Raw genomic sequence first — 24,278 nt, 5'->3', positions numbered from 1 at the left:
ACAACATATTTACATTCAAAGGCAAACCACTACAGCTCAGCCCTTCCTGTCCTCTGGGAATAAATTAGTTGATGTCTCTGGCTGTAACCATTCTACATCAATATTTTAAATACATAATATCACTTTAGGCATTACATAAGTTCCCAGATAAACATCTAGAACTAACAAAATAAACTAGGTCTAAATACTAAAGTCAGTAAAAGATCTGAATTACTGCACACTGATTTTAGGATCTGAAGCCCAACTGTGTATCCACGAGGAATATAATGACGTTATATTGCTTTTATTGCTGAAAATGTAATCCCAGCAAAGCACAGGAGGAATGAACCATCCGCAACCCAAACAAACTTAGTGAATACAAAATGAAAAGCAACATCAATTTCACTGCAGACAAACCCAGTCACACAGATTAAGCAAGCACAATACTGGTACGTCTTATCTCTGACCACAGGAGGAGGGTAGACAGATTCTACAGGATGAAGAAATTCAGACTATGTAATAGGCAGAATCAATTGTTACCTGCCTCAATCAATGCAGCTCCACTTTCACTGTTCAGCAGCTCACAAATAATTAAAGTTATCCTGGACAAAAACCTCATCTGTAATGACTAGCTAACCGCCACCATGACAAACTTCAAAGTCAGTGATATCAATCTGAATTCAATAGTGTGGAACTGGATATAGCTGATGAATAAGTATGAATCTTACCCTGATGGTCCATGCACGCACTTCATCTGGGCCTGCAGTGAAAAAGTATTCTAGTTGGAGTGCTGCATATCCAGCCTTAATGATCTTTGCTAAAGCACTGAAAAAAAAAAAAAAGAGGGAAGGAATCCAATTCATTCAGCATATACACATAAAACAGCTAAATGCGCCAAGTAATCAATTTATGTGGAAAGATATCACATATTTTGAAGATACCATGTCTACTTTTAAACAGAACAATAATTGCAGTAGCCTTTCACTTTGAACTCTCTTGAGAAAAACTACTTTTTTACTGCAAAATCATACAGATAGTATTTTGATTTGTTTATTTGCAGGCTACAGATACATGGGATAAATATAAATCACCCTATCAGGCAGCACTCTTGTCTCATGTAATTTTCAGGACTCCAGGTCATGAAAGCGTATCTGTTTGACTGAAATTCAATATTGAAACAATTTATTATAGTTCTTCAGAAAATTATGGCAAAATTTTCTCCACTGTCCTTATTCCCCATGGATGACGAAACAGTTTTGGTGATCGTTCCTTCTCAAAAATATACATAACTAATACCTATGTTATAATTAAAACACTGTACAGAGATGACAGATGACAGTTAAAAACTTAATTTAAAATAAATCTTTTCACTCTGTCTCATGGTAAAGAAAGGAGAAGATTCTCTCTTTATAATGGTAATTACTCTGTCATTTATTATTCTATCAGCGCAAGCAATTAAATTACTGCAAGGAAATAGTTGATAATAAAGTGTAGGGAAAATGAATGCTAATTAACCTTTGTGTCATGTTCTCTTCCAGATACTTCTGTTTCTCCTCAGCACTCATATCTTGCAACTTGAGTTCCAAGGCCCCACTAAAAGGAATGACCAAAGCACCCGGGTCGTGCTTGTCCACCCACTCTTTAATTTTTATCAACCTGTAGACAACAAAGGGCACAACATTATCTTGTAGTGCATGCATGGCTGTACCACATTCATTATTATCAAGTAGCACATACATATTCATAAGAATTGCACGGATTTATGATGCCATCTTTTTGTGTATTGCTTTCCAAGGTCAAGGCATTAACAGGCAGCAATTGCTTCAGGTGTACTCCATTAACATTTCACTGTTTCTTGGTTTCTGTTTGGCATTTCATCTATCAGAAATAGGCATAATTTGGGGCAATAACTAGGTGTTTGGTAGAGGTTAAATACCTGCAATCTAAAAAGTGAATAAAAGTTTCTGAGAGAAAAAATGTACTTCCAAGAATTATATTTATCAAATGTGGTGAAATTGAGGGCTTTCATTTTTTTCTGACTTTTTTTTTAATAAAAAAAAAATAAAAAAAGTATCTCAGTAGCTAAGACTGCTGATACTAGCAGATAGAAAAGAACACTACACTCCTATGTAGCAAGCTGCACCTGCTTTTTCGGCATATTGGAGTATGCCAGAGCTGATCAATACAGGACCATGTTTGTACTGGGTTTTCCCACCTTTCTACAGCTCTCCCAGGACAAAGCTTCTGGCTACTATACTATGATTATTTTTAAATAAAGAAAAAAATTACTATTAATTTTCAATAACTGCAGCGTTTACAATAGTTTGCGGGTGGTGTTTTTTTGTTTGTTTGTTTTTAGTTTGTTGTTGTTGTTGAATGAAACAACAAATCCAGTGCTACAAACTTATGGTGTTAGTTTTTGAGTGTTTATTACCCTACTGAAGTTAACAAAAGTGGCAGCCTCCTGGCAGCCAGGAAGGCCAACCCTGTCCTGGGGGGCACCAGGTACAGCATTGCCAGCCAGGCAAGGGATTTGATTGTCCCACAGTGCTCTAGGGCAGCCTCACCTCAAGAGCTGGGGGCAGTTTTGGATGCCACAATGTAAGAAGGTTGTAAAGTCCCTAGAGAGTGTCCAAAGGAGGGTAACAGAGATAGTGAAGGGCCTTGAGGGAAAGCTGTGTGAGGAGCAGCTGAGGGCACTGGGTCTGTTCAGCCTGGAGGAGACCCCAGCGCAGTTACTGTTTCCTTGTGAGGGGGAGAGGAGGAGCAGCTCTGATCTCTTCTCTCTGGTGACCAGTGACAGAACCCAAGTGAATGGCCTGAAGTTGTGTCAGGTGAGGTTAAGGTTGAGTGTTCAAACAAGTTTCTTCACCCAGATGGACAATGCTGTCAGGCACATGATATGACTCTTGGCAATGTTCTGTGCAGTCAGGAGTTGGACTCAATGATCCTTGTAGGGCCCTTCCACCTCAGAAGGGATTCTGTGATTTTGTGAAAACTTTATAGAGCAGTAGATGGTGTTTAAAAAATTTTAAACATTAGATCATGACTGCAAGTATTTACTGTAAGTTTAAGGGAGACATTTATAAATTACCTGGGAGGAGTTCACTACTGTTAATAGGACACTATTTCTTAACAGGTATGAATGCTAGGAATGACAGCTCTATGCCCCCAGCAAGCAAACACAGGAGCCATGGGAATACTTCCTGTACATGAACAATCAAATTACAAACCACAGCACTTTGGGTGCCAGCGATGTTTCAGACCTGAAGCACCCACCATACAGCACAGGGCTTTATGCTTGCCGAGTTCTTTTTCTTAGTCTTGCTAATCTGCAAGATTTAGACTAAGGTTTTAGCTGCTATTATACTAAAGTGCTTTGAAACTGTGGCCTGCAAACCTTTAAATAATCAATGCAAATGTCACTTCAGAAAAAAATGAACTGAACCACAAGTTCATCAACACACATTTGTCAAAGAAAATAGCAGGGGATCAGAGCTATTATGAGATTAAGTGCATGGCCGACTGAGTAGGGTTTTAGATGGGACAAAGAATATAGAAGTTCACTCAACAGTTTTCACACGTTTGTCATATAAGGCTGGTCTTCTATCATTTACTTATGTAAATACCCCGTCAATGTTTTTCAATCCTCATTATACTAATCTTTCCTTGCTTCCAGTTATGCAGTGAAAACATGGTCTGGTATCCAGGACTGATACTGAAACACTATTGCCTTCAGAAACATTTGAACTGAAAATCACAATTAAGATGTGTTTCTCAGTGTGACATCTGACATTTAACAGCATTTCTAAAACTAACATTTGTAGTAAACTTATTTATTTTGGCTAACAAATTGGGTATCGAAGTTGAGAGCTTATAAACGAGAACGTTTTACAGAAAATGTATCTCAAAATGAATCTATAATTCCTAAGTGTACTTCAACATATGTGCATATATCCTTTATAGATGTCTTTTTAAAGAATTATCTAACACTGGTCTCTAGACTCATTAAATAATGTGCCAAGTAAAGAAAGATGGAATGAAATGTGTAAACTTGAAAAAGTGAAATGAGCATGAAAGTACTGTCAAAAATTGGATTCAAATTCTGTTTGGTAAATATGGTCATCATAACTAATAAACTATGAACTATTGTGGAACAACAAGATAAGAAATAATTACTTTGGCTAAAACACCAATTCAGAATAATAATAGTCTTAGACTGTCATTTTAACAGCTTTTCTATTGAGTCCTTAGAGGGATTATTTGCATTCCTCAGGTATTCTATTGTACGATTCAGATGAATAAAGACTTACAAATCATTCCTCTACCGCCAGTGTGAGACTTTGATCCAGTGAATACACCATTGTACCTTAACTATAATTGGCAAAAAACCTGACAGTGTAGAGCATCACAAGCTTAATAACAAAGGAGAATATCTCAAAGTGTTGACAGACGATCTTCATAATGCAGGAGCAGAGCTGGTACATTTTAGCAGTAAATGAGCACTGAGGTCTAAAGGTCTCTGAAGTGACTGACATCAGACCTGCTACAGCCTCACTAAAAGAATAAGGTACTGCATCCCACTCTGTACAGACAGTCATGTTCTCTGCCCGAGTCTTTTACTTTTGTGACTTTTAGTGTCACAGGAATTACTAAAACGTACTAAGGAACTCCCCTAAATGTGATCAAAATAAAGAAAATAAACAAAAAAGTAGACAATCAAATATAAATATTGATATATTTCAAATTCACGTTTTCTACAAAGCAGAATGCTTAACTAATAATCAACAAAATAATGATGCACATTTGCCTTCCTGTTAGGGATAACCAAGTGTGCCAAACAGAACAAAATGGTCTTAACAAATGGTAACAATTAATGTCAAAATCTGTTTTATTTGAGCACATAATTTTTCCAAGGAAAATTACACATGTCTGTAAAAGAACAGCAATAGTACACTCACTTCAGGCCTTTTTTTAAGATAAGCAAGTCCTGGAGTATCTCTCCATTATTTCATGCTATACTTGAAAATGAACAATGAAGAGTATTGGATTTTACGCTTGAAGACTTTTGACACTTAAAAACCACCACTGCACACTAAAATGTAATAAAATGAAAAGTAAAAAACCAAAAAGTAGAACTGGCAGCACCAATGACCATGATTAACAGCTGAAACTTATTTAAGAAACAAGGAACTGCTCAAGATGAAAACCCTTCTTAACAAAGTAAACCAAAAACTAAGGGAAAACAGCGTAACAGTGTGGGATTTCTGTAGTATCCAACAGACTTTGCCCACTGGGGTAGCTTGGTTCCTCCTTTCCCAGTGGAGAGGAGTGTGCCAACAGCAACTACAGAAAGGTTCCTCACTTGAAGTCTGATTGATGCCAGAAAACAGACAAAATATCTTTTCTGGAAAAAAATATAGACTCAAGAGACAGCAAGACATCCATTCATTCTGTAATGGCAAGCAGAAAAGAATATTATGACTGTGTAAAAGCCTGACACAAGAACAAAACCAAGGCAAGTGCAAAACCAGACCTCATCAACTTGCAAGAGAAGGCAGCTCTCAAAATTCTGATCAGCGAAAACACTGAGGAGGAATTCAGATGCTCATTTCCACTGACCACTGTGGCTGTTGTTTGATAAGGACATAAGGAATATCAGCAACATTATCAGAGTATCTAGTAAACCACAGGTGCCAGTGACTTCAGGTGCAGATGGATCAGAACAACTACCAGAGTTAACTCCTGATCTTAAATCAGGATGCAGAAGACCTTGGAGAAAGGTTTAAAAATGAGGGCACTCCACTGAGAAGGCCAATAAGCCAAGAGCACCAGAAACAAGAGTTGTACAGAAGGGGGTGCCTTCGCGCTAAAACGGCAATGCTTACTGAGGCAGAAAAAACCAAAACCTGCAGCCAACCAAAATAAAAAGGTATAGAAGTTGCAGAATGTACATTACCTACAAATCAATATTTGAGAGAGTTTCACATGAGAGATCCAGCTGGGAACAGACACAGTTCAGATAGAAATCTGAAGTAGTGATGGAAGAGAGAAGCTGCAGAGAAAGCTTAAGCTCAGTGGACACCTGCAAGACAAGATGATCTGAAAAACTGACCCCTGAGAAGAAAGGTGATTTGTGAAAGTACGCTTTTGTACAAGCAAGGCCAAAAAAAAAAAAAAAAATCTAACTAATGGAAGAGAAACAATTCTCTCTCTGTTCTACATCTGAACTATGAGTGGAAAATGGCAGAAACAAAAGAGCATGGCTGGGTAAAAGAAAATACCAGGCAGCACAAGAAGGAAAGAAACAAAGGTAGGTAAGGTCAAACCAAATGACCAAAATTTACAAAAGGCTGAAAAAAAGATGCACAGATAGGAATGGGAACAAGAGGGCTTAGAAATTCCTACAGGCTCTTCCTGTTGGCAGTTCTGGGCAATGTTGATTTTAAAAGGCTTCTAAACTCAATCTGTTTAGTGCTTGCTCCCTTATTGTTTAAATTTTCCATAGGTGGAGCTTAAGCCACCTTTATTTTAGTTAAACTCAGCCTATAGGCTGTGGACTGAGAATATAAACTCCCTATTTATATCTTAAAAATTTTAGGTAGTTTTTATTTTGAGCATTCCTTGGCAAGCTGTATACTACTTCTAATTTTGAACCATTTTGTTTGGACTCTCTTCAACTGGTCTAAAAGTTTCTGAAAACACACAGTACTCGATGCACTTCTCAGAGCTTTCAATAATAATATCTTGCAAACATTAAAAATAGCTAGAGGATTAACTTATTATTCAGGTGGTTTTACTGTTTATTAAACCTAGTCTAGCATTTGCTTTTTTTGTGATAGCACTGCAACATTATCTCATGCTCAGGTTATAACTTACTGCATGACCCCATTTGACTAGCTATTCTTAATACTATGTTTGCATAGTTAATTATTCCTGTATAAAATCCTTCTCTGGAGTTGCATTGCAGCTACTTCTTCCTAGCAATTTATTCTATTTCTTGAGATGCTCCTAAGTTCTATTTTTGTTCTACACATACATGGACATTTCCTAGATTGGGGGTCATCCAGAGATTTAACAAGAGTGCTCACCATCTAGCTCACTACTGGAAATACATAACAGTATTCAACCAGTAGCTGCTTCTGCAGATCACATAATGAGATATTCTTTGTTTCTAAAGTATACCACTGATTACCATGCTCTGTGTATTATCCTCCAACCAGTCTTGCACATTCAACTTTCAGTAGATTCCATCTAGCCAATATTTCCTATCTTGTTTATGAGAACGTCGTAAGGTACTGAAACCTTTAAAGGCTTAATAAAAATCCCAATATGCAGTATATCTTTTCACTATATGCAAGACCATGAAATTAACCACAAACAAAATATTAGACTCATCTGAAAATCTAGACAAGTAATGAACTTTCAAAGTTAATTTGTGAAGACAACTGGAGTACTCTTAGGGGATTAAAAGTTGTTGATTTGTTTCAACATTTTTCTTGAAATTACAGTAAAAATCATTGACTTAAAAAGATCTTGTTTCTTCTCTCCGCTCTGTGGATTTCTTTTGTCTTTTGAAGGTTTCAGATGAAACCACAAATTATCTAAAATGATGGTGAATTAGGCTAGAATTGTTTCTTTTAACACATCCCAAAACTGTCACAAGCACTAGATTTAGTTGATTTGGCGGGATGGGAGAAGACGACCTAATCCACCTAAGCACCAGTACTGCATGACACAGTGCCTAGGTGATGTCCTTCCATTCTGTTCTGGTAGCGTGCACAGACTCCACAAAGATCAGGTCCCACTGTTCTCAGTGCTGTGCACAGATGAGGATGAGATGTATATGTATCCTTACAGACATCAGAAACAGTCACAGCTTCAGTAAGCTTTCTACAATTAATGAAGGATGGGATGGTAAAAATAACAGAACAAATGTATATAATGACTCTGTATCACAGAAATGGTCTGTGGCAGAAGTGAAGAAGAGGAGGAAAGCACAGGTGGTTGTCACTCCGCTGTATTGGAGCACCGTGCTCTAACTCATTATTGTTTCCTGCTTTTCTCTGACTATCCCTTTCTTCTAGAAGGAGAAAGGATAACTAAAGAGGAAAAGATTAAGGAGTAAAAAGGTACCTTCTTCCTCACCATGTTAAGTTTCTTCGGCTGACAAATCTACAGAAGGTTTGAGAGTACCTGTTACAGACCTTGGCAACCATGTCTTAAATCATCAGCAGAGCTTATAGGTTTTTGTTTTTTTTATTCACTGTTCCCAGCTGGCCAGATAAACCACAGCAATCCTTCAATTTCAAAAAGCCCTTTCCCAGCCCTCACCTGCAAATGCTTTCTAGTAACAGTTCAGAACAAAAGCACTGCCTCTACACACTGGGCTACTACTCTCTGGCCAAGAGTCTCCTCTCAGCCCCTCAGGACAAGAGCTTGACCAACCCAGTACTACATTTATATCCTGCACATCCTGAATGTTTTAAGCTCCTCAATACCTTCCCATAGTCCAAAGTCCATATCACCTCCAGTATTTAGTCACTGCACCCACCTGAACCTTACAAGAGGCCAACATGGAGAACCTATCTCACATGTTCGGTATCACTCCCACCTCCTAACACACATTGACTTGAGCCTCGAAAGAGGAAGTGGAAGAGCCCTTAAAATTCTTTACCTTTTAGGGACTTGCCACACATCCCATAATCACAGGAAACTTAGGACAGAATGGGTACATGAAGTATCTCATTCTACCAGATGCAGATTTCACATTTTTAGACTTCACTGTAATTTCAACTTATACTGTATCAAAAAAGAATCACAGAGGTTCCTGACCATCACTGTCATGTGACATTTATTATAGATGGGTTTACAATTCCTTAACGTTATCCTTTGAAATGTAAGTAATCTCAGGTTCTCTGCTTCATGTGTCAAAACAAGTTCTTCCAAAGCCTTGATTTCTATCATGGCCATTATCTTAAATTCCCAAAAATTCTGCAAAATCATTCGTTAGATGAGGTGACTACTACTTGCACCTACTATTCAGCACTGCATCTACTATTCAACTTTTATTCAAGTTGCATCCCAGACTTTAAAGAAATATTTTCAGAACCTGGACATGAGCTTCTCATCCCATTCCTTACTTGTCCAGATGTTGCACTTGCTTTTCTACTTCCAGCTGCAGCACATGGAGCCGGACCCCTACCAGCACTCCCTGTAGGCACACTCAAGCTGTTCACCAACAAAAATAATCCAGTAAAAAAGCAGCTTTTTGGAGGGAGAATTTAGTTCTTCCATAACCCCCCTCTCCAGCCATTGCCTTTTAAGATGGACCAGTTCATTTGCCCACATATCCTCAGAATTGGCTGTGCCAATATAACAGGGTGCTGCAGAACAGATGAATGCTTCTAAGGATGGGATGTCTTAAGTTAGTCTATCACCCAAAAACCACCAATGCCATGGGAGCCAGGTTCAATCAGGAGTTCTGTTATTTATTACTGAAGAATGCTTATAAATGGCAGGACTCCTGAGTAAAAATTATCCCATATGAGATCACTTATAAATGGATTCTTCCAGGCAGAAAACACTGTTTTTTAAACACTGGAATTTCAAAAATCAAGGCAATATTCTGAAAATCCCTATCAAAGCTCTTTATGCCCTCAAGATACAGTTCTGTTAACAAACTAACATAATATGGTAGTAGCAGAGGGTTCTCAGCTTCTCAGCTTACCCAGTCTAGAGAGCTACTCAGAGACACTAGCTGTTCAATAGTATGCTAAAAACACATGAGGACACAATGCTTCACTGACAAATTTATAGGCATGATCAACCCCTTTTGAACATATTTCATATAAAGACCTGGCTTAACTGACATGAAACTTTTTTGATTTGCATGATGTGGGAGCTGTGAAAGAAATAATACCAGAGAACATGAACCTATAAAGCAAGTACAGACAGTAGTTAATGGACAAAATATTTCTGTATCTAGGAGAATTAAAGCATGCATAACAGAAAAATAAAGTTTATGGCTCACAACCACTTTGAATTTTAAAATATCAAGATGGTAGAAAGACAAGGAAGTAAAATAATTCAGGATGACTTTCTCTGCTGATATATATATAGACAGAGAGCTCCCAGTAAGAAAAGATTTTTCTGTACATTATACAATTCATATAATCTAACAAAAAGTCAGTCAAGATAACCCTATTTTAAACATTTGTAAGAGACATCATTCATGAAGAACAGAGATCTTAAAATTAATTTCTATAACATTCATTTCTGATCTAAATTTCAAGACTGTAGCAATATCTCCACCCAAATTATGGTCCCCACTGAGGCAATTGAAACCAATAATAAATTGGTATCAAACCAAAAAAATCTATTATGACCCAAACAGTAAGGAAAGTTGTGCTACACTGTCACTGTAGCACCTACTGGCAGGTGAAAGGCTTATAGTCTCTCTCTTTCCTTGGTCTGCCAATTGTGAACACTAATTCTGTCTTAACTAAAAAGACAAGAAAGAGCCTGTTGCAAGGATGAAGAACAGTCAAGACTAAACTACTGATGAACTCAAATAACAACAGAGACTGCAACAAACTGTGCATAGTACATTTCCTAGTTATAGGCACAACAAGCCCTACTTCAGCACATATACACTGGACCAGAAAGAGCTTTTGAAGTCACACCTTGCCATTCTTTCTGCTATCATTTATAAAATGCATAGTTTAGAACAGTTATCTTGAAAACTATAACAAAATAATTTAACAATTACTCATTCATAAATCATAGCAGAAGGAGCAAATCTCAGTCACAAGACTTCCATGCAAATTGATGATGACTGAGATCCTATTACTGATTAGTAGAAAGAGTTCCTATTCCAGAGTCAAGCTTATGCTATAGCATGATAATGTTAAGTTTTGTCTCTTGACAGGACTTCTTTATGTCACATGGAAAACTATTCTTGAGAGTCCTGTACAAAGTAAGACAATCCATATCAATGATATTATTGTAAAGTCTGAAATATATAACCTCATAAAAAGTTATGAGTCATTCATAGAGTATTGACAAAAAAACCCAAAGATTTGATGCCTTAACAAGAGAAAGTTTACATTAAATACAAAATGGATAACATAATTTTAAATGTATTATTTATTTATTATTTTTAATTTTAGTTTATTCTTTAATTTTTTTAATACCATGTACATGCAAGCAAATACCAAGCTATACTTCCAGAAAAAAAAATCTACATAAAGATCCCATATAAGGAAATAAATATGATATTTGAAATAAGACACTATAAAGACTAATTGGCAATTTATTTCTCTATTGTTAATTTTAAATCCTGCAATGGGTAACACAAATACGGAGTATGACATTGTTAGTTTTGGCTTTCACTGAAGTTACACAACAATTTAATGAAACCTAAATAGGTCAGCATATTCCCCTCTAGTTCTCTTACTCAAATATCCTCTCCTTCTCACAAAAGATAGAGGGAAATGCCTTCCTTACTTCTCCAGAATTAGCGATCTCCAGATCCTGTGTGATTGTAATTGTAGAGCCTCTCCAGACCAAAGAATTCACACGAATGTTCTCTTCCTCTCTCTATCAAGTTGCTAAAAATTACCCTAAGTATTAAAATTGCGAGAGTCAAATATCCCTACAATAAAATACTTGATTTAAAACAATAAAACCTGCTTATTCCCCCTGCACCCTTGGGCCATTAACAAATACTCGCATTTCGTGTACACTACAATTCTATGTTTTAAGAAGCAATTTTAATGAGATGAGTAAAAAGAATCACAGAAACTGGTGACACTGAGCTAAGTTGTGGCTTTTTTGATGAAAAAAAAATCAAATGTGCTATTAGGCTGGAATATGCTACTCAATAAAAGAGACATTAACTTTGGCATTTATCCAGAGAAAGAACATCCCCTAAACTCTCAGTATAACAACGGAAGTGTTTAGTTGAATGGTTAATACTCAACCTAGAACAACTCAAATAATACAAGGCTTTATTTCAGACTCCTGATTTAGTCACTTAATCTTGCTCTCCTCCCTATATAGTTAATGAAGTAGGAGGCTCTTCTGAGGGCAATTCAGAGTGCTTAAATTAGGGCTCCCTTTCTCATTTTCTTCTTAAAGCATCTCCCCTCTTCTCTTTTCATAGGCTGCTTTAGAAACTAACCCTCACCTTATATGCCTAAAATCATGTGATGTGCCTTGGTCATGCCTCCTGCTGATAAACTCACCCAAAATAATGTCTAATACATACAACAGCTTATACTGTACTGTCATATGAACATGTTTGTGTCTGAGTAAGACACTAAATGAGTTCAGGATTTTCACAGCATGCAGAGGTGCCTTGTATGAAATGTACTTCACTAATTTGAAAAGCTGTCACAAGAATGTTCAATTCCACAGACACAGTCTGTTTACCTGTCTAAACTATAGTGAAATGAAAAAAAAATTAACCATGTCTGAATCATCTACTAAAACATACTTGTCCTAGGGGAGCAGTAACTTAGATTTTTTTCAGAAGCCAGAATAAGTATCTGGATCAGTGTCATGCTTCATTTATCTGACAGACTAAAGGATCTGTCAGACACAGAGATTTTTAAGGCTGAAAATGGAATGACAAAGTAAATTTCTGTCAGAAGTAAATAATCTTATTCTGTGGGTGGGTGCGCACAAAACATTTTTATTTGCAAGAACAAAACTAAAATTTGATTTATTACAAAACTGTTAGTTTACCTATCTTAATTTTTCTATCAGTTATGGGATTAGGAAGCACTCAACACCCTCAGCAATTTCAACAATAAAAATCCAATTTTACTGAAAAGAACTCCACCTCGAAGCACCACCACCAGTGCTCTGTGGTATGCTTTTCCCTTACAAATACTAGCACTAACAATAGGATCAAAAAGTCAAACCCAAAAAGCAAGCTACTTTTATTTTTGTGACTTGGCCCAGAAACCATTTTTCAATAGAAAGTCAGAACATAAGCCCAGAAACATACTAATCCATGTTCAGTCTCTTCCGAGTAAAGAAAAGGCTCCACGTGTGGTGGCAAACATGATAGTTGTCAACATAAATGAAAATGTTCATGAATAAAAAACAGGCTGTTATAAAGAGCTAATTATAATATTACTATCAATTGCTAGCTTGCACTTGCAAATCTTTCATATCATATAAATGCATTGTTTTTGACGTTTCTCTGTAGCTAAACATCACATCATTTCACTTTTTCAAAGTAGTTCAAACATGCATGGGATATACTATAAGGAATGTGATCTGATCTACTGTTACACTGAAAAGAAAAACTATGACATAAATACGCAGTTAAAGATGTAAAACATTAATCATCTCCCAAGTAAAAAAAAAATCTAGACTTCTAGCAGCCTCAATAAAATGATTTCTACTTTCTGTAGATTCATTCTTGCTATCCAAAACAGCAGTTGAAAACATTTCATCCAATTATGCGAGTGATGACTAAAATTATCCATACCTCCAAAGCACTACTGACATTGTGAATTATTCAACTTGTGTCCAGATGCTTTCTTACCATTAGAAATGCTGTTTATTTGCTTCAAGCAATCACCTACACTCTTCTAGCACATAGGGTTTGAGAAACGTTTCAGGAACAATGAACACTTCAATGACACTTTCAATGAAAAGCACTGTTCTTATTTTAATGCTCACATGTTTTCTTCTGTTTTAGAAGCAGCATAGAATTTAAATTTGGTAAAGACCTACTCAACAGGGAAGAGCCCTGTTGTAATAAGTAACAGCTGGTTAAAAGCAGACCTAGTCAAAGGAAAAATATGAAAAAGATCATATTGGGCAGTTATTCTGGGACATGATAGTCAATGCATTTCTCCACCAAAGAGTCACTTAATCAACATACACAATGCAATTTTAGTCTTAGTTTGGCTGAGTAATGACACCATCAAAGAAGAAATGATGACAGAAAATAACCTTAGGTAAACGCAAGTAATTTGGTTTAAAGGAAAAAATAAAGTCATGTCCTGATAAATTTATTCTCTCATTGATATGACATATGATTTTCTGTGCAGGAGAAATACATCTATAAAGTATTTGACAGTGTGCTGGGTGTAAAAATACTATTCAGTTGGAGAAGAAGGGAAAGTGAATTTGTAGAGACTGAGGACTGAGCAATGCACTGGATATGATAACAGGAGAACAAATTAATCTTTTAGAGTACTAAATCAAACTTCACCAGGATCAAACTAAGGACTGATTGTGTTAAATACATTAATGACCTTGACACAAACATTAGTTGCATGCAAATTTTATGTTCAATACCAGAGCAGGAGACATTTCCATCAAGGAAAGTCATCATCATCAACTGAAAGTGACATAGAAGGGAGATCGCGCTAGTTTAGTGTTCTTCAAAGCAATTGTAAGCCACTAGGACAATGCAACAGGGAAAAGGCAAATTTCATGTACAGATCCTACTGGATATGCTTTCCTTTGCTTAACAGGATGCTTTACATCTGCATACAAGGTATTCCTGAAAGCATAAGAAGCATTATCTGCAGCTGTGGTCAGCTAAATTCAGAACATGTCTAAGATTATCAGAGAGATGGGAACCCCACGTAAATGACAGAGAGAGAGAAAATTGACTCTGCCTGCTTTAAATAAGTACAGGACATAAACACCAAATAGATAAGATACTATTCAGTCTACAAGAGAAAGCTGCCTGAACCACCAATGAGGTAAGCCAGACATGGAAAAAAATAGGCTGGAAATTAGCAGAACATTTTCAACCCAAGGCAGCAGCAAGGTTCTGTGAACTGCCTCCCAATACTAAGTGCAGAACAATCAGCTGCTGTTAAAAACAAAACAAAACAACCCCACAACAAATCACCACCTTAATTAATTTATGGAAGTCATTACACTGTGTCGCTACCAACAATAACTGGTTCTGTACTGAATGCAGAGGAGGGATTACAGTAATTTAGGGATTACCATATAGTTACAAGGAAGCACTACACTTTGTGAATTCAGAAGTACTTAAACGCTATGCAGAAATGCACAGGAGGACAAAGAGGTCTCAATTTCATACAAATCAAGTTCCTACACCTTTTGTAAGAACCAATGCCTTCACTGGGAAGAAGGCAGGAAGAACTCAACCCCACGTAGTTGACTTGGCTAGTGCGGACCAGCTGACCAGCAGCAGTAGGACTGTCAGACAGATGCTGCCTGTGTTCAGTGCTGGATGTCATCGCTTTTTAAAGGAGAAACAATTTGGAATCACTGTCCTAAGGAAACAAGACTCAAAACTCCTGGACAACAAGACTTCATGATTTCTGTTATTCCAAAATAAAATGCACATAAAGTCAGAAGTAGCCCATTATACCATACCTAGTTATCAGTACCACTCACAGCATAGGTAAAGCAGAAGAGGTGGCTGCAGTACTTGCATCATACCTTGGCAGTAATTCATCTTGAAACCTGGACAAGGTACAATTGTTAAAATAGCACTAATAATAGCACTGGACTTCATTAGACTAACCACTCAAATAAAGAAAATTAAGAGCACTGTAATTTTGAAGTGCGCAAAAATTTTATATTAAATTTTCCTACTTGGTATCAGAAATAGAGATCTAAAAGAGATAAAAGTAAAATCCAGTCCCTCATCACCAAATCTCCAGGCACATGCCTTTAACATAAGACCTTCCTTCTACAACCCCACATTAGCATCAAGTTTTGCTCCAGAAAAAGAGAATTCCACCAGGAGTCTCCTATCCACCCAACCATACTGCACCCTCAAAAACAAGCTTGTCCCCTTCATGGAGCAAGGCTGGCCATAAAGGAAAGGTACACCCCTAAGCAGACAACCCTTTGGGGCAGGATGCTGATTCTGAAGTGCACTGACAACTTTCATTGTGATATTTTCTGACTTTGAAATGTATCCCATTACAGCATTAAAACACTTAATATAGCAGCACATAATTTTCAATTCATAAAAAAGCAACCAATAAACATGCTGAATTCTAAACTGAATGTACTCATTAAATACCCATTGCGCAAACCTGTCTTTGAGCTAATGGAACTACAGTGAGCATTTGCCCCTCCAACAGACTAGAAGCTGTTCTGCTGCAAGGTGTCACAGGTACTTGCTAAGAGCATAAAAGCAAAAAGTCAGTACCTCTGAATTTCATGCCATGGATTCCATGGAGAAAAATCTAGCAAGTACCATCTCTTCTGATCCTTTTCCCTAAAATATGGCCACTTTCCCATCCAACACTTCTTCACATTCTGTTGCTCACTCTGATTTCTTCTCTCAGTGTTATTCTCCAGTCTTCAAAGCCTTCCATCCTGGTCCAACAGCTACTGTTTCTAAATTCTTAAATTTAGAAACAGCTATTTCAAAGAAAAATTCCTTAACTACTGTGTATCCCACAGTATTTAGCATTACATTAATCATCTACCATTGTACTTTCTTATAATTTTGTTTAAAAATAAATTGTACAAAAACAGACATTTTGAAACTTGTTCTGCACAAATCCAATGCATACTGATGATTTTTCCCACTAAAAAGAGGACATAGTAGTTATGTAATAGGCTGAAATAAACAAGGCTCAGGTATAAAATACCAATTTAGTCAACAAATACAAACAAGCAATCCATTGTACAGTTTGAGTACCAGAGTCAATAAGGATAGACCAGATAGATGCAGTAATATCTATTATAAAGAAGTACTAAATACAAGCCCTTCAGTAAAGTCTAGAAAAGCACAGAGCATACAGTTGTACTGTTAGTGCTTCCAATTATCAGACCAAATCTTGTCTGATACACAGAAAAAGGACAAAAAAAAAAAAAAGGGGGAATCTAAATGCAGCAATCTGAAACATGGTAACACTAACCAATACTATATCTTCCCTTGAAACAAAAACTTCTCTCTGAAAAAGATGCAGTTGATAGTTTCTCTAGCACATTCATAGCTACTGTATCTGTTCTTCTGGTACAAACCTGTGGAGCCTGCAACAAGAAATGCAAAGAGTGAAAAAGACTTCATAATTACAATATTCTAGTGGAAGCCGTGCATGTCCTAAATTTTGCTTTTCACCACAAAGAAAGCTCAACTACACATTATGAATCAATCAGAAAGAGGACATATTTTTTATGTTCTAATATAAATAATGCAAAGTATGGAACTTCACAGTGATGAGATGTCTAAACCAGAAGCATTTCCCCAGCTCTACAGCAGTTATATTATATAATAATCCTTTACAGAGAAAGCTTTTATTGAATATGAAAAAAATCTTATATGTTGCAATTTTCAGAAAAGCACCACACTAAAAATGCATTCCACTCATTCAGAAGCAACTCAGATGCAGTACTATAGAAGCTAAAGGTACTGCTCAATGCAATGATTCATAGTTTCTCTAACAGGAAGATTCAGCAGTTTTTAGACGAGACCTTTATTCCCTCTCTGAATAAATGATGCCTGAAATTTTTATTCTTGTTCTAATGGAATTTCAATGGCCTTCACTGCAAATCTACTGGAAATTTTCGCATATTAAGTGGAAAAAATTAAATGATGTTAACCACATTTTAATGTGATTAAGGCTGACAGGGTCATTATTTCTGCTAATCACTCAGTTTAAAAAGCTCAAACAAAACTTTGTAGCAGGCGTTTTTTTCTATTTTTCTGAATGTCTACTGTAGTTGAGAATTAAAGCCACTACTGAATATGAATACACAGCATATATCATAAAAGGATATAGCAAATGTTTGCTGCAATTAGTACATGGATTTCATCATAATTAATTTAAAACTTTAAAAAGGGGGGAAATCATTCTTTCTGAATGTATAGCCCTTTACTTCTTTTGTCTTCCTCAATCAAAAGACAAAACAGAACAAGGGAATATATATTTCTTTTCCCATAGGTCCTATTTGCTAGTGAACAAGAGAAAATATTTCTGTGTGTCTTTACTGTGAACCAAAAGATGCATGTAATCTCAGAAAATAATTTCTTAGAGCATGTCTGTTAGGCTCTGCAATAAGGAGTTCTGCTTATTACCATTTAGGTTGGCATAAGCTGGAAAATGGGCATAAAGAAGTAGAACAGAATGAGGAGCAAAGATTACATAGTTTACAGAGTGTCTTGTAGTTCACTCGCATGGAGGACCAACAACAGGACAGAAAATTAAGGAGACTGCTGTTCTGGTCACGGGCTCAGCTCGAGAGGCACAGCCTTACAGGCAGCCCTCTTGCTCAAAGGTTTGGCACCAACAGCAGCAACTGTCAACAGAGCAGCTCCCTGAGACCACAGAAGCTTTGAGGATGATTGCACAGGGCAGAAGGACTTCACTTAAAAAAGACATAACATCGTCTTGTTCATACTACCGGAGGAAGGGATACGTTGTTTGTGGGATTTGTATTTTGTTTCTTTCTGGGTGGGGGGACTGTTCACTGGTTTTCTTAGGCTTGCATTTTTGGCTTTTTGAGGGATTACCATTTTCTGCAGAGATGACCACTGTAATGCTTATTGCCTGCTGAATAATTATTACCACCCTCTGTGAATCATCATTTCCAAATGACCTGTACCTCTCATGCCATGTTATCTCTTTCCTCACAACCTCTAAATTTACAGATGATTAAAAAAGAGGAGGGGGAAAAAAAGCATTTCAGCATTCATATTCATTTTTAAATAGGTAAGTAACTTGCTTATACTCAAGTTACTTTCGAAGAGAAGAAGTGCGGACAGGCTGATTCACATTAATCATTCCCATATGGTTTAATAGATACATTTCAACCTTACTGAATCACTAAAAACTGCTTCTTGAATTACAAAAAAAAAAAAATTTAAAAATTATAAATAGTAAACAAGATCATTACCTTATTAACCTAAGTGCATGTGAAATTTATCTGAAGAATATTTTATTTCCTTCCCACTCCTTGGCAAAGTATCTGAACGCAGAGATTGTTGATCTACTTTATGATTACAACAAAAAATGCTGAGTAAAAAAGATGGTAATTAATTATACACAAGTGTTTTCATATAAGACTTTACTTCTACTTTACATCTTCATATCTTACATGTACTGCTAACTGTATTTCAACAGCTTTTCTTCCTAACAAACATTTGCTTCACACCTGAATACTTTCCATAACAAGACAAAAAGTCCCATGACATTAGATGGCTTACTTTTAAGAAACAAACTACATTAGCATCAATCCATTACAGCTGTAGGTTGCGGTGTTCTCAAAAAGAAACATTATTGGTATTGCACTTTCTAGTTTTAGTGTGAAGCCATGCACTAGTGCATCAACTAACAACCCCACTGAATTCTTGTGCTCTTCTAAGAAGGGACCCTGCTGAATGTCCTAATGCATCTTATTGTGAATCTTCAGCAAATAAAACTTCATGTATGAGCTCATGATGTGCTTTGCTGCTGGAAAGTCACAGGCTCTGTGGGAAGCTTTTTATCTTCCCAGCAGTCAGTTCTCTGAGAACATCAGTGCAGCTACTGTAGTTACCTGTAGATTACTTGTATTTTCTCACATCTGTGTCCAGCAATCTAAACCATGATGATAAAGGGTCATTAGGTTTTGAGTGAGGAAGGGGATGGACTAGACAATTTGCTCTGATAAGCTCCTTGTTGCGAGTGCCGGTTTAGAATGTGAAATGCGGGGTTATGCACATTCTCCACTCAAACGCCACTGCTCTCAGAGCACCAATTAAAAATCATGCTCAGCCCATATCAAACTACATGAACACATCTTACCTGAAATTTTTACAACTAAAATATTGCAATAAACTAATTCTGTCATGGTAAGAAGGACATCAACTGTCTATTAGCCACAAAAGAATTCAGGTACAATTACTAAGATAACTGCTGTTTGGAGCACAGCAAAGCAATTTCCCACAGTGGGGCTTACAGCTCAATTTACCAGTTGGGCAAATATTTTGTGCTCTGTAGTGGTCCACAGAGTTAACAGTTACCTGTAACGTTTGAGTAGTGTTATACTTGGAAAAAACTTTTTTCAACCTAAACAGGTGTTTCAGCTTTATCCCTTCACATGAATACAGATTTTTTTTCAACCCTCTTTTAAGAACTCTTTCAAGATTTTTCATTTAACATTAAATGCAAATTTTATGAAAGAGCTAATGGGTCTATTTTCCCAAGCTACTCACAATGTAAGTTATAGGCTGGTTGGAAGAGGAATAAGAGAATAAGCACAATGTCACCTATAAAATTATGTTAATCCTCAAGTAACTTGATGAGGTGGTAACAGGTTTTTTTCCCTTCTTCCTTATGGGATATGCTTAACTCAGTAAAAAGATAATAATAATTAAAAAAAACCCCAATCACACATGAACTAAACAATAAGGAAAGAAGGCTGCATTTTCATATGAAGCAAAAATAGGTTATACCACTAATAGAGTGTACAGTTCTAATGACACGGTCAGTGACAGAAGCCCCTTAAAATATTTATCTTGAATTTTTGTGTCAAACTGCAGCAAATATCATGGTTATTATGTTAGGCAACAGCTAAATACACAGAAATACAAATGAGTCATTAAATATTTCTTGGTCACTGTAAAAGCCATCACAATGAATTCAGGGATTTAAGAGTATGAAGAATATAATTCCTACACTTCCCTCTTCTTGAAATTAAGAGTAAAATAATTACCATTCTAACACTAACTCATCAGCTTAGATAGTTCAAAAGGGGTTTTCTCCATTGCCCTTGCAGAGATGATGATACCCTGTTATGTTGCTTTTGAGTCTTAATTTCAAGTCAGTAAAGAAAAACAGAAGGCTGATATTTTACCTAAAAAGGCCCATTTCCAAATTACAATAATTGTAACAATACATGAGCTCATAATGGAAATTCTGAGATTCAAAGACAGCATTTGAAAATGAGCTCTTTAATTTTATCACTTAGTTTTATTTTAAACATATACATCTTCTATTTCTGACTGCTGCAAGAGAACTAGCTATATACACAACACCTTTTTTTTTTTTTAAATCACTCCATGGTCTTCAATAAAAATGCATCATTTGAGAACATTAACAGTCTGCATTATCAGAAAAAATGAATCCTTAATAATTATTCATACACCAAGTAGCTGTAAACCCAAATCATTTCAGAAGACCTGAATGTGTCAAGAACTTTGACAATTATGACTGGAGCCAGGAAACTGTAGCACTGCAGAATTTCTTATGAATTTTTCTAGTTACTTTTTATAAATGCTGTCCTAGATGACAGCTTAATGTGTACCACATGCAATATTTATTCTTCTTCAGTGTCAGACTGTCTAGCCATCCAAGAGAATACAAAGAATGTCACTTATTAGGATAAAAGCACAAGGAAGGTAATCAAGGACATATGTAACATCAGCCAATCATGCCCTATTTCAACATCCTATTCCATTCATAACAGTTCAACAATTATTTGCTTACTGATAACTTGCTTTCAGGCTGTTTGTGTTCCCCATAATGGTGGTTTGCATTTATTTTGCTCTTTAGAATTGGACACTTGCTGCGCCATGCATGTTTGTCAAAACTTTCTATCTTCTGTCAGAAATAGCTTTAGCATATCAAACAATTTCTGTTTGTCAGAAATCAGTAATAGAACATTCTAGTTTCCTTCTACGTCAACAGGGTACTAACAAAACTAGAGACCAGAAACAAAAGGCTATTAGGTGCCACACACTACTGCAAGACAGGCAGCTAAACCCATATTTCTATTTACTGTACTTTGATCATATAGCTGTGTCTTTATGAAAAGCCTAGTACAAAAATTAGACTCTGAATGGAATGGAAATGTACTTCAACAAGTCACTGTCTGAGCACAAAGACATTAACCTTGCTTTTAAGCTCGAAAACTAAATTTCTTATTAGTCCTCCATGTCTCTTCAGCATACTTCGATTTACTTATTTATTTTACCAAATGCCTACATGAAATACTTGTAGACATCTTATCTGCTGATTCTAATCTATATGATGGACCAAGTAATGAAAAAATGTTAGTTCACAAAGACAAGTAGAGACAGGCAGATAGAGGGAGCCAAAGACAAACACTTACCCTCCATAAAGTTATTTTTAAATACTACTACTAGTAATAATAATTTTTAAAAATCCTATGGGAAACTGAACACACATGCACATGCATGCACACTTCATTAATCTGGATATCCTGGGACATAAAGATTTTATTAAATAAAAAACAGGTATGCATTTAATGAGCCTCTGAAATAAAACATAAGCTGGAAGTACCATCACATGTTTTAGATCGGCAACATTGTGCAGGTTTTCAATGTATTAGGTGTAAGATTTTATTTTCTTTTTTTTTTTTTTTTCTTTAATAAAAGCCATTTGGATTTAAAAACGTTTTTCCTAGTACTAGTACTAAGAATGTACTAGTGTACCAATGCAGGAGAACAAGACAACTCAAAATACAATGAATGTGATCAAACTCAATGAAGTACAAAACCAGCACATACACTTAAGTCTCTTCCAAATAATTATCTTCTAAACATCTCTTCAGGTTTTAGAAATTAATACCAGAGCACAGTAAGTCCCAAACATTATTTGGAACTATATTCTATTTAATTTCTCTCCAAATTAACAGTAATTAAGCTCAAGCATTGGTAATAAAGGATAATAAGATACTCATACCCAATGCCTCATCTGACAGTTCTTCAACTGAACATTTAAAATGTACAAACTTTCCAATTTAAACATGAACACACATCTATTCCTGGCTTCCAGCAAGAATACGTGATTCCATCCACTGTAAGACTAGTGACTACCAACATCTGAACATCAGTCATCCATATCAGTCATTAGAAGAAACTGTAACTGCGAAAATAAAATACTGTGCCAAAACTTTAGAAGGTAAGATATGTTTCCTGGGAAAAACAAGCAGTTAAATGAAAACATGTTTCCATATATTTAATACAAAATAATGAGCTGTAAATAACCATAAAATTAAAACTATTTTTTAAAAAAATGCATCTCATTTTCAAAATAATCATCAATGAAAAATGTGTCTGTCAATTGTGAAACAAAGAAGTCACTTAGAAAAAGGAAACTTAAAAGAAGAGTGCCAAAGCCACAGAAACCTACATTTCCAATTGTATAAAAGAATCATCCTCCTCAAATATTATTTTTCCATGTATAATAAATGTTTGACTGCCTGATGTTTCCATGTAGTCCCTATTTACAGAAAACAGGACAATGTTACAGAACATATTCCCCCAGAGAAGGAGATGTTGCAGACCATTCACAGAGATGAGTATTTCTTCCAGACCCTACAGGTATCTCAAATACCATACACAGGAGAAATGATGGTAGGGGAAATAAAATCAGCTTCAACCAAGAGAACTTAAAGACATTAACACAACTCTGTAGGAAATGATAGCATGAAATGTTTCAAGAAATGAATTCAATAAGCAGAATTTTTAAACAGATATACAGGTACTTGTCTGCAAATCAAACACTGCAATACTGAGTAACACATCATGAAAAGAAAGATACCTATCAATTGGGACATTGCTCAAGAGGTGGTATTAGAGCAATACTGATTGCAGTTCCCAATTCAAAATACTAAAGCAATATGAGCGTATTTTCTTGAAATTCCTTAACGAAAGACAATACTATCAAAGTGCTTTCTGCTTTAAAAAATGCCTAAAATCAAAGCTTATCTGCCAGTTATTTCAACGGTTGATGTGCCTAACACAAGAGTTTTCCTCTCAAAACCCACCAGTTACAGGCAGCAAGGAGGTATCAGATCCTCGCAGAGGAGGAGCTACTTCCTTCACACCAGGTGAGACCACAGCCACACCTCCAAAGTCATTCAACAGCTTCCTCTCCATCTTCTGATTCTCAATAGATCCTCACAACAACAACTGCTGGATTTTAAATGCCATGTTGGCTACAGGAACAGTGACCCAAAAGATTGGGACATAACCTCGTAGTATCTCTTTTCCCCTTGATTTGAAAGAGAAATTTATTTGCTTCAAGGGCTATGCACAACTTCTATGTTGTCTAGCTGACACAACAGACAGGCTAACAATGCTCATTCATTCTGAAAGGCACAGGGCTTAATAAATTAATATGAAGAAGAAATAAATAACTTAATATTCAGTAACTTAGAGATAAACAACTTAAGAATAATAACGATCTCTTGCAAAAATCTCTACTAGTTCCTTGGTAAAGCAAAACAGGGAAAATCTCTCTCTATTTAAGAAAACCCAAACCCTACTTTCTAGGATAAAACCTGCTCATAAATGGGACATTAATGAGCTCATAAGAGAA

General features: G+C 36.2%; 1 protein-coding gene across 3 annotated transcripts in view; it reads right to left on the bottom strand.

The window, feature by feature from the left end:
- The window catches only part of OLA1 (Obg like ATPase 1), a 94,245-nt gene that overhangs the window by 5,907 nt on the left and 64,060 nt on the right, over window positions 1-24,278 (bottom strand). For all 3 annotated transcript variants that reach the window (XM_066322794.1, XM_066322795.1, XM_066322796.1), the window contains 2 exons: window positions 1,495-1,635; window positions 708-804 (listed from right to left, as the gene is read on the bottom strand). In XM_066322794.1, coding sequence (XP_066178891.1) covers window positions 708-804; window positions 1,495-1,635 — 238 coding nt within the window. The remainder of the gene's footprint in view (window positions 1-707; window positions 805-1,494; window positions 1,636-24,278) is intronic.

Source organism: Sylvia atricapilla, chromosome 7, assembly GCF_009819655.1.
Source record: "Sylvia atricapilla isolate bSylAtr1 chromosome 7, bSylAtr1.pri, whole genome shotgun sequence".
NCBI lineage: Eukaryota > Metazoa > Chordata > Aves > Passeriformes > Sylviidae > Sylvia > Sylvia atricapilla.
Note: the sequence above shows the minus strand (reverse complement) of the source record. Positions and strands in the feature narration are given on the sequence as shown.